General features: G+C 36.4%; 1 protein-coding gene across 1 annotated transcript in view; it reads right to left on the reverse strand.

The window, feature by feature from the left end:
* Nucleotides 1-14,205: 14,205 nt before the first annotated feature.
* The window catches only part of LOC149534935 (putative glycosyltransferase At5g03795), a 2,773-nt gene continuing 441 nt past the window's right edge, over nucleotides 14,206-16,537 (reverse strand). The window contains exons 1-4 of the mRNA XM_089805628.1: nucleotides 16,389-16,537; nucleotides 15,661-15,806; nucleotides 15,224-15,572; nucleotides 14,206-15,135 (exon numbers count right to left, since the gene is read on the reverse strand). The exon at nucleotides 16,389-16,537 is cut by the window's right edge and continues 441 nt beyond it. Of these exons, the coding sequence (XP_089661754.1) occupies nucleotides 14,455-15,135; nucleotides 15,224-15,572; nucleotides 15,661-15,806; nucleotides 16,389-16,537 (1,325 nt within the window). The 3' untranslated portion in view covers nucleotides 14,206-14,454. The remainder of the gene's footprint in view (nucleotides 15,136-15,223; nucleotides 15,573-15,660; nucleotides 15,807-16,388) is intronic.

Below are 16,537 nucleotides of genomic sequence, written 5' to 3' on the forward strand. Positions count from 1 at the left end.
TGGCTAGGGTTTCCATAGTTAACAAAATATGGTGTTATGTGTTGCATTATTTAATGGTTGTGTTTACTACTCAATATAATCAGTTTACTTTCATAAGTAAGTTTTAAGTTTGTTAATAATCTCCATAATTGGGCAAAAGTTTGTGAAATAGTGATTCACCCCCCTTTCTTAGTATTTCCTATTTCTAATAAGGGGCACCACTCCAACCTAAGGATGAAAAAAGTTGGATATTTAACTAATTTTTATTAGATTTTTCAATGTTTTTCTTCTAATAATTCTTTCACATTTTCTCACAATGTACTTCTAAAAAGCCTTTGGTTTACTTGGAATAATGAGACATGTATTTGTATTTTAGGATTTTTACTTTGAAAAACGTCATGAAGGTGATATAGTAGATGGGATGGTCTAGATATTCAAGGACTAGCTAAGATATAAAGACTATTAAAGGAGTAGGTAGAATAATGTGATTATGGAAGAACCTAAAAGATTAGGGTAAAAATACAAATTTGTGCTAGCTTTTAGGATACCTAAACTTGTTTTGGCCAAAACATATTTCTCTATTAAAACTCAACTTTCTCCATAAACTAAAAAAACCCTTTTATAGATCTTAGAGTCAATATCATTCATCATATTAATTTTATAGTGCTTTGATTAGTTAAAATATACTATAATTTCAAAATATTGCAAGCAAGTATTTCAACAATCGAGAAGTTGCTACTTCAAAAAATAAAATAAAAATAGTAAATCATATAAAAAATGATATGTATATTTATCACTAGAAGAGAGAATCATCTTCAATAATATATAATTTGTTTTCAAAAAGGTGTAGATTTAGTAGGAAAGTTTTGACAGGAGAAAAAAACTATTGATTTCAGATACATTCAACTTTGACTACTTATAAAAGAGAAAATGTACATCAAACCCAACTTTTTTTTTTATACACTAGATATACATGTCATCTATAACTTATTTTAAAATTAGAGCATAAAAACATTATTTGCATATACTTTTTTATTGGAACTACACCGCATATTTTTTATAATTAAACAATGACTTCATAAATTTAAAAATGCATAAATCTCAAAAAAAAAAAAATTTAAAAAGTATAAACAAAAACTATAGGATTTGAGAGATACAAATCCACAAAACACCAAGAATACCTGCATGCAAATCACTTGTTACAGGAGAGAGGCAGAAAAAAGAAAAAGGCAGGACTCTGAAATTACCCAAAAAGTGAGAGCAAAATTATGATCCAAGTTATTGAAAAAAAAGAATTACAAGGTTCAACCTATAAAGTTGAACAAAACTCTAAAGCCTTAAAAAGCTAGGTTGCACATTAATAATTAATAAAAGAATTAATTATTAATGCACCTAAGAGAAAGCTTAAACACTAAAGAGTAATAACTTAACTAATTAAATCAATATGATTTAAGTAGTAAGCAAACTAAATATTACTCTAATACCCCCCTTAAGCTAAGCATAGGGGGTAAGCTAACCTAGCATAGCTATGAAAGTAGGAAATGGGTCTTAGCAATAAGGCCTGATCAGGTACCCAATACAAGAAAATCTTTGTAAATTGAAGACAAAGGAGAAAACCCAATGGGAAAAAATCCTCTCCAAAAAGAGATAAAAAAACAAAAAAACAAATGGCTCAAGAGACTCTCCCAAAACCATAAGTACAACCAGCCCCCCACGAGAGAGGGAAGAGACACCAAAGCCCCCTAGAATGATGGAACCCTTGTAGAAATGATCGAATAAGGGAACCCCACAGAACAAGGAAACCCCTAAATGAGAGGTGAAACTGGAAGGCCTAATTGATGCTCAAAGGAGAAAACATGAGGATCTTGAAAGGGAATCCCCAGTGTAAGTGGTGTTACAGGTGTACTAACACTATCACTTGGTGGCTTGATGAATGGAGTTGGAGGGTTAGATAGTATTGAAGAAGAATCCTGCTAAAGGGAAAAGACCTCAATAGGATGTAGTGTGGCAGTCAAAATAGTGATCTTAGGAATAACACAGGTTCAAGCATCCTAATTGCACCACATGATGCTCTCGTGAAAGAGAAGATTTGTGCTTTGACAATGGAGATGGTGGACTAGAGTGTGAGAAGGTGTAGAAATGGGTGGTATGATCAACTATCCCTTTATCGATAAGGCCTCCTTTCACACTATCCCAAATGAAGACTAAATCTATAGTGAACTCAACTTTCTTCCTTGATCCACTGTGTGTAATCTGATAAATTGAGAGAAGGTTTATAGATGGAGATGGAACATACAATACATCATTGAATGTGTCATCTTGAATGCCTATTAAACCTTTCCCATAGATTGTTAGGGCAGTTATTCCCTATGAGAATATGAGGAATGGAAGAAGCCTCAACAATAGAGAAGACCCCTTGAGAAGATACCATATGGTGAGAAGCACCTGAATCCAGTATCCAAGGGACCTATGAAGGGGATGCAATGGATTCCCATAATGCATGAACCTATCCAAAATCTTGTCCAGATGTCAAAGATATGGAAGAAGATTGAATAGTAGACCCTTGTGAGCTAGAAGAGGATGGAGAGGAAACAGTGCTCTTCTGAAGAAGAGCTTGCAAATTTGCAATCTATTTCTCATAGCCATCAAATCTCTTCTAAAAACAATATGACTTATCATGAGGTGCCTTTTGACAACAGGAACATGTAGGGCTCTCAGTCTTCTATTTCTCCTTCTTAGACGAGGATGGTGGGCCAATAGAGTGCTGAGAAAAGGAATCTGTGTCTTGGCAAGCAATGCCTGTGACTATGAACCTATAAGTGAATCCATCTAAGTGAGCTTGGACTGCTCATGAGTCAACCTATCACAAAATCTCTCAAAAGAGGGCATAACATGTCGTGCACCTAGTGTGTCCATAGTGGAGTAGAAGGTAGAAGTGAAAATCTAATAAGGACCTCGAAGCTTTGAGAGTATCAGAAAGATACACTCATCATCTAACTTCGTCTTTCCAACAACCTATAAAATAGATTGAAGAGACTTGAACTTCATCAAGAAGTCATCAATGCTAGTGAATGATTTGAGTACCAAGAAGGTGAACTCTACATCTATCTGTAGAACCCTGAACTGATTCATTGTGCCAAACAAGATGGAAAACTTATTCCACATAGCCCTAAGTGTGGTCAAACCATCTAGGTAGAACAACAACCCATCTGAAATATTCATTACAATGAGGCACATTGTCTCATCCATCATATTTCTCTGCATAAGAGCCTCATAAGGCCTCTATAGAATTGGCAGAGCCTCATCGAGGCATGACCATAACCCCTTTGCCATAAGCAATCTGGTCATCTGTCCTTTCCAAGTGTGGTAGTTGTGAGGTGTAAGGCAGGCAACAAAAGAGTCCACCATTGAGAGAAAGTAGACTGAAGTAGAAGGATCTCTTTGAAATATATGACAAAAAGAGAATTTGCACCTCCTACAAAATATTATACTATCTCCCATACACTTCGAATAAGTATGAAAGCACAAAAAACAAGGAAAAACCTTTTTTCCCAGATGCAGAGAGAAATGAAAAATGAAGCCTCCACTTTGACACCAAAAGCAACTCTGAAAATGAGTTCTCTAGAAAAATAAAGAGAGCAAAAAATGTGATGGCTATCTACACTTCAAGGGGTCATCGCAGCTGGCAGCTCATGAGCAGAGCGGAGGTGGTGGTGTGGCCAAGAACGAGTGGTGTTCTAGCTGTGATGGCTACTAAGCAGGCCATTGATGATGTGCTAGGCGTAGGCCGAGCATAGGTGGCGCACTAATTTCACATGGGTGGTGTAGTGGCAGCATGTTCTGCCTACGCTAAAAAAACCTTAAAACAAGGTTTTTTTGATTTTTTGATTTTTTTAAAAATTTGTGTCATATGGCCTAAGAGAGGGATTTTTTTTCCTAGAGGCTACTATGGCCAAAAAAGATAAACTGTATATGAAAATTGAATCTCTTGGGTCTTTTGAGTGCGATGGTGAGGTCCGTTTGGGCCCAAAATGCTATTAATAATATAAAAAAAAAATTTTTAAAAATTATTTTTAAAAAAAAATTAAAAAAAAAAACCTTTACCTCCAGATTGATGACATGAACCTTGAAAAAATTGCAATGCCTGCTTAAAAAAACACCAAAATAGGCAATAGTAGGGGAGCTCTAATATCATGTAAGATTTGAGAGATACAAATCAATAGAACACCAAGAATACCTGCCTGCAAATAACCTCTTATAGGAGAGAGGTAGAAAGAAGAAAAAGGTAGAACTTAGAAATTACTCAAAAAGTGAGCAAAATTACGATCCAAGTTATTGAAAACAAAGAATTATAAGGTTCAACCTATAAAGGTGAACAAAACCCTAAAGCCTAAAAAAGCTAGGTTGCACATTAATAATTAATAAAAGAATTAATTATTAATGCACCTGAGAGAAAGATTAAGCACTAAAGAGTAATAACTTAACTAATTAAATCAATATGATTTAAGTAGTAAGAAAACTAAATAATACTCTAACAAAAAATTCATTTAAATTTTGATGTTTCATCAGTTTACATCATCTTCAAATTCTAAACACAAATTTCATTAAAGTTGAACATTTTGTGATATATAATTAATTCTAAACTCTAACAAATAATTCTAAAGAGGTGACACAGGTTTGTTCTTTTACCCATTAGAATTGTGAAATGATATACCAAAATATTTGCAATAACTTTATCAAAGATAGGGGTTCAATGTTTCAATGTGTATTGTGCAAGGTTTCAATCAAGTATTGCATTGATTTGTTGATTCAGAACTTTTTATTTTAAAAACACATATAAAACATGCTAGACAAAATATTTTTATATAGAAACACATTCAAGTACAAATCCTAAGTTAGCTAAGAAAACATTTGTTAGATTCCTACAATGGATAAATATAAGATGCACTTATTCAAAGTGAATAGCATAGAAGGGTATGTGCAGGATCATGGTGTACCAAACTATGGCCTTAAGTGGCAGTGAAAAATCAGCAAATCAGGTTTATGTCAACTTGACACATAATTTTGAAGTGGTTATGGACTTTATATAAAAAAGTTGTAAGAAAATAATTTGTAGAAAATTGAATGTAGTTTCTAAACTACTAGGCCTTATCAGGAGAAAAAAATAATTGATTGGTCAAAAGTTTGAATTTTAATATAGTACTAAGAAAATTTCAAGGCGAAAATAAAAAGTAGGTGTATGTTTGACCACCTTAATCAAAATCAAATCATAATATTTTTTTAATATAATTATAGATATGAAAACTAGACTCATGCCTGGATGTGATGCATATTTTTTGATATTTTTATTCCAAATAAATAATTAAATATGAATTTTCTACCAAAACTTTTTCGGATTAAAAAAAGTCCCGTGTCTGACCACCCTAACTAATAGAAAATTTGACCAAATTTTTAAAAAAAAATTCTTATACTAGGCGAAGTATAGAATGTGACACAACTTTTAGATTTAAAAAATGTTATATCGTTTGAAAGTTATAGCTATTTTTCATTCAGTATGTCAATCAGCACTTTACAACAATCTTCATTGATAATTAACTAATAAATACTTATCGAACTTAGAATTTGACAAAAAATTATATTGATGGAATCTAGAGGGCGATATTAAAAAACCCATTTTGTTTCATTCAATTTTGATCAAAATAACATTGTCAGATGGCTACCCGAAGTCTGAGTATCACTAAAACTCTCTATAAACACGTCTTTGGGGTTGACCAGGCAGGCTTGGTAAATACCAAGCCTGATCGGATATCCGACATGGCTTGGTAGTCAAATTTCAAAAAAAATCAAATTTTGGAGGGAAATTCGATTTAAACGTTCTAGTTTTTTATTTTTAAATTATTTCACTTATATTAATATGTAAAGGCATATTTTAATATATTATATATATATAATAACGTAATGTAAACATACAAGATATAATCTAGTAATATATAATAATATCTTATGTTAATCTTATTACAATCTATAAATATAATTTATATTATTATTATTTTTACTAAATATAATAACGTAATTTTTATATATATATATATATATATATATATATATATATATATATATATATATAAAATACGTATTATATATTATTATATTAATATGTATAATAATATAATATATATATAACAACGTAATATTTTTATTAAATATAATATATATTATAAATATTATTATATTAATATGTATGTTATTAATATATCTATATAATAACGTAATAATTTTATTAAATATAATAATGTAATATATATATATATGTATTATTATATTAATATGTATATTATTATATTAATATGTATATTATTAATATATAAGAGTCAAAGGGGGTCATAGGGTGACCTATGACCCTCTTTGACCCATTAAATGATGATATATGTCTCTAGGGGTTCTAGGACCCCTAGGGACATATTCGAAAGGGTAATACGGGTCAAAGGGGGTCATAGGGTGACCTATGACCCTCTTTGACCCATTAAACGATGACATATGTCCCTACGGGTCCTAGGACCCCTAGGGACACATTCGAATCGTTCATATGGGTCAAAGGGGGTCATAGGGTGACCTATGACCCCCTTTGACACATTAAACGATGACATATGTCCTTAGGGGTCCTAGGACCCCTAGGGACATAGTCGAATTCTTCATATGGGTCAAAAGGGGTCATAGGGTGACCTATGACCCCCTTTGACCCATTAAAAGATGACATATGTCCTTAGAGGTCCTAGGACCCCTAGGGACATAGTCGAATCGTTCATATGGGTCACCTCTTTGACCCATTAAACAACGATATATGTCTCTAAGGGTCCTAGGACCCCTAAGGACATATTCGAATAGGTACTATGGGTCAAAGGGGGTCATAGGGTGACCTATGACCCTCTTTGACCCATTAAACGACAACATATGTCCCTAGGGGTCCTAAGACCCCTAGGGACATATTCGAATCATTCATATGGGTTAAAGGGGGTCATAGGGTGACCTATGACCCCCTTTGACACATTAAACGATGACATATGTCCCTAGGGGTCCTAGGACCCCTAAGGACATAGTCAAATCGTTCATATGGGTCAAAGAGGGTCATAGGGTGACCTATGACCCCCTTTGACCCATTAAACGACGACATATGTCCCTAGGGGTCCTAGGACCCCTAGGGACATATTCGAATGGGTAATATAGGTCAAAGGGGGTCATAGGGTGACCTATGACCCTCTTTGACTCATTAAACGACGACATATGTCCCTAGGGGTCCTAGGACCCCTAGGGACATATTCGAATCGTTCATATGGGTCAAAGGGGGTCATAGAGTGACCTATGACCCATTTTGACCCATTAAATGACAACATATGTCCCTAGGGGTCCTAGGACCCCTAACGACATAGTCAAATTGTTCATATGGGTCGCAGGGGGTCATAGGGTTACCTATGACCCTCTTTGACCCATTAAACGATGATATATGTCTCTAGGGGTCCTAGGACCCCAAGGGACATATTCGAATGGGTCATATGGTTCAAAGGGGGTCATAGGGTGACCTATGACCCTCTTTGACCTATTAAACGATGACATATGTCCCTAGGGGTCCTAGGACCCCTAGGGACATATTCGAATGGGTAATATGGGTCAAAGGGGGTCATAAGGTGATCTATGACCCTCTTTGACCCATTAAACGATGACATATGTCCCTAGGGGTCCTAGGACATATTCGAATGGGTAATATGGGTCAAAGGGGGTCATAGGGTGACCTATGACCCTCTTTGACCCATTAAACGATGACATATGTCCCTAGGGGTCCTAGGACCCCTAGGGACATATTCGAATCATTCATATGGGTCAAAGGGGGTCATAGGGTGACCTATGACCCCCTTTGACCCATTAAACGACAACATATGTCCTTAGGGGTCCTAGGACCCCTAGCGACATAGTCAAATCGTTCATGTGGGTCGCAGGGGGTCATAGGGTGACCTATGACCCTTTTTGACCCATTAAATGATGATATATGTCTCTAGGGGTCCTAGGACCCTTATGGACATATTCAAATGAGTAATATGGGTCAAAGGGGGTCATAGGGTGACCTATGACCCTCTTTGACCCATTAAACGACGACATATGTCCCTAGGGGTTCTAGGACCCCTAGGGACATATTCGAATGGGTAATATGGGTCAAAGGGGGTCATAGGGTGACCTATGCCCCTCTTTGACCCATTAAATGATGACATATGTCCCTAGGGGTCCTAGGACCCCTAGGGACATATTCGAATTGTTCATATGGATCAAAGGGGGTCATAGGGTGACCTATGACCCTCTTTGACCCATGAAATGATGACATATGTCTCTAGGGGTCCTAGGACCCCTAGGGACATATTCGAATGGGTAATATGGGTCTTTGACTCATTAAATGACGACATATGTCCCTAGGGGTCCTAGGACCCCTAGGGACATATTCGAATGGGTAATATAGGTCAAATGGGGTCATAGGGTAACTTATGACCCCCTTTGACCCATTAAACGACGACATATGTCTTTAGGGGTCCTAGGACCCCTAGGGACATATTCGAATGGGTATTATGGGTCAAAAGGGGTCATAGGGTGACCTATGACCCTGTTTGACCCATTAAACGATGACATATGTCCCTAGGGGTCCTAGTAGGGACATAGTCGAATCATTCATATGGGTCAAAGGAGGTCATAAGGTGACCTATGACCCCTTTTGACCCATTAAACAATGACATATGTCCCAGGGGGTCATAGTCGTATCGTTCATATGGGTCAAAGGGGGTCATAGGTTTGACCCATTAAACAATGACATATGTCCCTATGGGTCCTAGGACCCCTAGGGACATAGTCAAATCATTCATATGGGTCAAAGGGGGTCATAGGGTGACCTATGACCCCGTTTGACCCATTAAACGATGACATATGTCCCTAGGGGTCCTAGGACCCCTAGGGACATATTCGAATGGGTAATATGGGTCAAAGGGGGTGATAGGTCACCCTAAGACCCCCTTTGACCCATTAAACGATAACATATGTCCCTAGGGGTCCTAGGACCCCACGGACATATTCGAATCGTTCATATGGGTCAAAGGGGGTCATAGGGTGACCTATGACCCCCTTTGACCTATTAAACGATGACATATGTCCCTGCGGATCCTACGACCCCTAGGGACATAGTCGAATCGTTCATATGGGTCAAAGGGGGTCATAGGGTGACCTATGACCCTCTTTGACCCATTAAACGATGATATATGTCTCTAGGGGTCCTAGGACCCCTAGGGACATATTCGAATGGGTAATATGGGTCAAAGGGGGTCATAAGGTGACCTATGACCCTCTTTGACCCATTAAATGATGACATATGTCCCTAGGGGTCGTAGGACCACTAGGGACATATTCAAATCATTCATATGGGTCAAAGGGGGTAATAGGTCACCCTATGACCCCCTTTGACCCATATTACCCATTTGAATATGTCTCTAGGGGTCCTAGGACCCCTAGGGACATATATCGTCGTTTAATGGGTCAAAGAGGGTCATAGGTCACCTTATGACCTCCTTTGACCCATATGAACGATTCGACTATGTCCCTAGGGGTCATAGGACCCGTAGGGACATGTCGTCGTTTAATGGGTCAAAGGGGGTCATAGGTCACCCTATGACCCCTTTGACCCATATGAACGATTCGAATATGTCCCTAGGGGTCCTAGGACCCCTAGGGACATATGTCGTCGTTTAATGGGTCAAAGAGGGTCATAGGTCACCCTATGACCCCCTTTGACCCATATTACCCATTCGAATATGTCCCTAGGGGTCCTAAGACCCCTAAGGACATATGTCATCGTTTAATGGGTCAAAGGGGGTCATATGTCAACCTATGACCCGCTTTGACCCATATGAAGCATTCTAATATGTCCCTAAGGGTCCTAGGACTCCTATGGACATATGTCCTCAGGTAATGGGTCGAAGGGGGTTATAGGGTATGACCCCCTTTGACCGATTAGAAAGATTCTAATATGTCCCTAGGGGTCTTAGAACCCCCAGGGACATATTTCGTCATGTAATGGGTCAAAGGGGGTTATAGTTAAACCAATGACCCCCTTTGACTCATAAGAACGATTCTAATATGTCCTTAGGGGTCCTCGCACCCCTAGGGACAAATGTCATCATTTAATAGGTTGAAGGGGGTCATAGATCAACCTATGACCCCCGTTGATCCATAAGAACAATTCTAATATGTCTCTAGGGCTCTTAGGACCGGTAGGGACATATGTCGTCATTTAATGGGTCAAAGAGGGTCATTGGTAAACCTATGACCCCCTTTGACCCATATGAATGATTCTAATATGTCCCGAACGATCCTAGGACCCCTGGGGACATATGTCATCATGTAATGGGTCGAATAGTGTCATAGGTCAATCTACGACCCCCTTTAACCCATATGAATGATTCTAATATGTCCCTAGGGATCTTAGGACCCCTAGGGACATATATCGTCATGTAATGGGTCAAAGATTCTAATATGTCCCTAGGGGTCCTAGGACCCCTATGGATATATGTTGTCATTTAATGGTTCGAAGGGGGTCATAGGTCAACCCATGACCCCCTTTCTCCCATATGAAACATTCTAATATGTCCCTAGGGTTCCTATGACCCCTAGGGACATATGTCGTCATGTAATGGGTCAAAGGGGGTTATAGGTCAACCTATGATCCCTTTTGACCCATGAGAACGATTGTAATATGTCCCTAGGGTTCCTAGGACCCCTAGTTATATATGTCATCATTTAATGGGTCGAAGGAGGTCATAGGTCAACTTATGACACCGTTTGACCCATATGAAGCATTCTAATATGTCCCTAAGTTTCTTAGGACCCCTAGGGACATATGTCATCATGTAATGTGTCAAAGAGGGTCATAAGTCAACCTATGACCCCCTTTGACCCATAAGAACGATTCTAATATGTCCCTAGGGGTCTTAGGACCTTTAGGGACATATGTCATCATCTAATGGGTCAAAGGGGGTCATAGGTCACCCTATGAGCCCCTTTGACTGATAAGAATGATTCTAATATGTCCCTAGGGGTCCTAGGAACCCTAGAGACATATGTCATCATTTAATGGGTCAAAGGGGGTCATAGGTCAACTATGACCCCCTTTGACCCATATGAAGCATTCTAATATGTCCCTAGGTGTCCTAGGACCCCTAGGGACATATGTCATCATGTAATGTGTCGAAGGGGGTCATAGTTCACCCTATGACCCCCTTCAAACCATATGAAAGATTCTAATATGTCCCTAGGGGTCTTAGGACCCTTAGGGACATATGTCATCATGGAATGTGTCGAAGGGGGTCATATGTCACCCTATGATTCCTTTCGACCCATATGAATGATTCTAATATGTCCCTAGGGGTCTTAGGACCCCTAAGGACATATTTCATCGTGGAATGTGTCGAAGGTGGTCATTGGTCACCCTATGACCCCCTTCGACCCATATGAATGATTCTAATATGTCCCTAAGTGTCCTAGGACCCCTAGGGACAAATGTCGTCTTGTAATATGTCAAAAGGGTTCATAGGTCATCCTGTGACCCCCTTCGACCCATATAAACTATTCTAATATGTCCCTAGGGGTCCTAGGATCCCTTAGGGACATATGTCGTCACGGAATGTGTTGAAATGGGTCATAAGTCATCTTGTGAGCCCGTTTGACCCATATAAATGACTCCACTAGAAATAATATACTAAAAATAATAATAATATAGTATAATAATCATATATATATATATATAATTTATAGATTATAATAATAATAACATAATATATTATAGATTATAATTTACATATGATAATAATAATAATAATATATTATAGATTATAATTTATATATGATAATAATAATAATAATATGTATTAATAACATATATATAATATATTACATTATTATATTTAATAAAAATATAGTAAATATATATATATATTATAATAATATATATTATATTTATAGATAATAATAATAATAACATAATATATTATTATATATTAATAGATTATATATTATATCTTTACATTACGTTTTATATATATATATATATATATATATATATATATATATATATATATATATATATATATATATATATATATATATATATATATATATATATATATATATATATATATATATATATATATATATATATATATATATATATATATATATAATTATATATATATAATATAATATAATATTATTATATAATATATAGATTATATATTATTTTATATATAATAGTTATGTTATTATACTATATATTTATAGGTTATATATTATATCTTTACACATTTCATAACTCAAATTAGTTATATCACTTACAAATTTATTTTCCCCTCTAATTTTTGTGCCTTTTCCCTCCAATTTTTATGCCGCCGATATCGGATGTCGGATCTCATATCGAATATCTGATATGAGATCTGATATCCGATATGAGATCCGATATCCAATCTCATATCAGATATCCAATCTCAAATCGGATATCCGATAAGACTTGGGCCTTACTTTCCAGGTTTGGTACCTAGATAGGTGAAAAAAAGTCAGAGCGAATTTTGAAGTGCTTTTAGACGTGCTCAAACTCTATTTTTTTCACATTGCCACTTTTTGGCACACCATGATCCTGCACATACCCATAATTTTGGTGATATTGACTCCCCTCCACAATACTCACTTCTCAAACACACCAAACTTCAAATTCCCAAAGACCTAAATACCTCAAAGATTTTTCTATATCTACTTTGAATTATGAGAATGTGGGATGATTTCATAGTTATAGCTACAACCTTTAACACTAGAAAATAGAAGGATTTTTCCTATTACAATAATTGGTTTCTATTTAAAATTTAGGGTGCTAACACATTATGAGCATCAATTAAACTTCGGTTTGATCTTATCCTTCATTTATATAGTAGGCCAATTTGAAAGCACTTTTTGAGGTTGCCCTCTTGGGATGAGGACCTAATTCCCACTAAAGGAAACCTCTCTAAAAGATAGAACTAATTCTCTTGCACCTAAAGTTTACATAGGCAAAGGAAGAGGATATATTTGTTCTATCTTTGAGTTTATAAAGACAAAAAGTGTAAATGTACCAGATGGATCAAACATCTTGGTTCATTTAAGTGCACCAATAGAAATGTTATCTATGCTAAAATCAATCAACCAAGTTTAAAAAATCTCAGTCATTGTACTTTGCACAAGAATAAATGTCTTATTAAATAACATTACTAGTTTCAAGACACAATCGTTATCAAACAAAAATGGATTCTTCATCTTGGATCTTGAAAATGCAAGAAAGGGTACTTTTTGCATATATTATAAGAAAAAAATTCAACTTGCATAGTATATAAGGCTAATATAGTCAAATTGATTAAAAACACATGATAGTTGCATTCATTATCCTTTTCATTGAAGCTACTATACATATTCATCATAATGAGATGGAGCAAACTCAAATGGTTGAATAATCGTGCACTTAGATTGCAATGTCATTATCTGATTTGTGTTGAGGTAGTTCTTGAACCTAATGCTAACATAACTTTTCACCATTTTTGAAGATCCTCAAGATGGATGATAAATTGCATAAATTTTAAGGGGGATACACTTTCAAGATAGTATAATATAGTACAAATAAATATCTAAAGGTTTCCCATTTAGCTTGAGAATATAAGGATATTGATAATTCTTTCCTTATGAAATGGAGTTGTGCGAGTGTAGGTTATTTTCCAATCGTTTGGAAGATTGATGATTTGAGTTTGGGTATGAGGATAAAAAGGATAGATCCAAAATATGTCTAATCCCTAAGTCCTTTATCTTAAGTTATGCTAAAAATTTGAGATTTAAAGTAACAAACCACATCCTTAATATTACTTAAAAGTAACATATCATCAATTGTAAGAATCAAACTTCTAGTAAATTTTATAAAAGAAATTAAGAATGTACAACAATTTTTAACTTACAAATCAAAACCTTCCATGTGATACTTTGGTTATGTTATATAAATTTCTTCCTTCAAATTATCATGAATAAAAGTTACTTTTACAATTATTTTATCAATCTCAAAATCAAAACTATTATTAATGATTATAAAAGAATTGATAAAATCCATTCCCTCACCCCCAAAAAAAGATTCCTATGTAAGATTTCAAAATTATGTCGCTCTTTGAGTGACACAACCTTTCAAGTTGAACTTTGCAAGAAATGTGATTGAACTTTGTTAACACCTGAAAAGGAGAAATCGGGCTAAAATTTGTCTTTGTTTGGACGGTTACGAATATGTGTGGTCGACCTCTCCTTTCTTTTTCCTCTGAAGGGAAGCAATTATACCTGCATAATCTTACGATCGGATTCTTTTCTGTTTTTCTTGGCTCGTACGCAAACAAACAATCAGTGATAGTGGTAAAGCTGGAGGTTGAGTCTCCTGAGCCATATGGAATGTATGATCATGTGGAACATGTCGTAGGGCTTGGGAGGCTGATTTATTTCAAAATGCCTCCGAACTTCCTTCACGCTTTGCTGCATCTGCACATATGTCGCGAGAGGAATTGACTCGAGTATTCTCCTCAGATTGGGGATTTCAGTCGATGGGATGTACACCGAAAATACCTTCCAGTTTAAGACGTCGCTGAAAGGAAGAACATAATGATCTGATATTATGACGGGCACACACTCGCTGTAGATGGCCTCTACAATTCGAGGGCTGGCTACCTCGTATCCGCTGGGGCACAAGCAATATTTGCTATTTTGCATCATCTCAGAATAAGGCAGGGAAAAATCCTTTGGGTGGTGTTCATACACTCGAATATCAGAAGAATTCTGCTCGTGTTTCCACTTCTTTAAAAGAAAATTTCTGATTTGCCCATGATTCCGACCTGCAAAGAAGGCAAGAATAGATCTCTGTAGGGCAGAATTACCCCCCACCATCCCGCCATTTGCCCCTCCTTTGAAATTCACCTCGGGTAGTGTTGCATCTTTTGCTGGATTGAATCCTTCCGAAGTGTTTGCGTTGCACAAAACCCTGATTGCCTTTTTGTAGAGACGTGGATTTACCTTGGATATTTCGGGCGCCTGCAAAGGAAGAGGCGAAATCACCCAAGGAATTTCACAGCAAATTCAAATAAACGTGAAGGAAAAAAGGGTTTGAGTGGTGACATGCCCAATCATGGCAGGACAAGAAGAAATGATCGGCTCCAAGGCTGCGGTTCCAAAAGGGATATTTGTTGCTCACTACACTGATGTAATCGCTCACAAAGCGTTTCAGAGGCGTCAAATTGTAGCTATTGGGCTTGTACACAAAGCTCACCATCATCACTACGCTGAAAGGTAGGAAAAAAACGTGCGCTTCCTCCGGGTCTGTTGTAAGCAAGTGATTTCTGAATTGAAGCTCGTGAATAAACATCCCTTCTATCGAATATATGTTTTTACACGGCCCATGGTGCACCAAAGGCACCTCTCCCTCTTTATATACAAATATCTTGAACGTCTTCTCCATCTCCTTATAGCTCCTGCAACAGCAAATATTTATTTCTAAAACAAACACTCAAACCCTAAAGTAAAATCGAAATACAGTAAGAGTGCAACGGCGTCGCTTACTGCTGAAACGCGAAGGTGTTCCTATAGATGTCCCCTGATGTGTTGCCATTTGAATGGGGAAGGAAGCGCGCAGCTTTCTTTATAGCTGCTCGCGACCGTTTCAGCTCCATTTCCACACGCCTCCTCCCTTTCCCCTTTCCTTCCACCTGCAAATTTATTCAATTCTACAATAAATCTTTACTTCCTTTTGAAATCAACCTTCACATTTATTCAATTGTACCACTAAATCTTTAATTCTCTTTCAAATCAACCGGCACATTTATTCAATTCTACTATAAATCTTTACTTCATTTCAAAATCAACCTTCTCATTTATTCAATTCTATGATAAATGTTTATTTCCTTTTCGAATCAACCTGCACATTCACTCAATTCTACAATAAATCTTTACTTCCTTTTCGAATCAAGTACGATAAGTCTTTACTTCCTTTTCGAATCAAGCTGCACATTCATTCAATTCTACGATAAATCTTTACTTCCTTTTCAAATCAGCCTTCTCATTTATTTAATTCTATAATAAATTTTCACTTACTTATCAGATTGTGCAAGAAAGAAGCATATAATGACAAGATTGCACGAAAGATCAGGAAATAATAGCAAGATTGCAAGAAGGTATCCTAAAAGATAGCTACGAAAATAAGTAAATCTACAAAATTACAGAAAAAGTCTCATACAGATCTCTTAATCTGCAAAATTGTTCTATTATGCTTTCATTGAAATTATACTCGCCTGAATCTGGTCGGCAGGGCTTTTGACTGTGACATTGTGATATGTTGCGTGTAAATGGTTGCGGTCGTCGTCCATCCAGGCATTTGGATGCAGCGCCGAAGAGGAAGAGGAAGAGGAAGAGGAAGGCATAAAGGAAGAAAATAAATCGA

The sequence above is a fragment of the Cupressus sempervirens genome, chromosome 10 (genome assembly GCF_028749045.1).
Source record: "Cupressus sempervirens isolate cs-2001-9-10 chromosome 10, ASM2874904v1, whole genome shotgun sequence".
Classification (NCBI taxonomy): domain Eukaryota; kingdom Viridiplantae; phylum Streptophyta; class Pinopsida; order Cupressales; family Cupressaceae; genus Cupressus; species Cupressus sempervirens.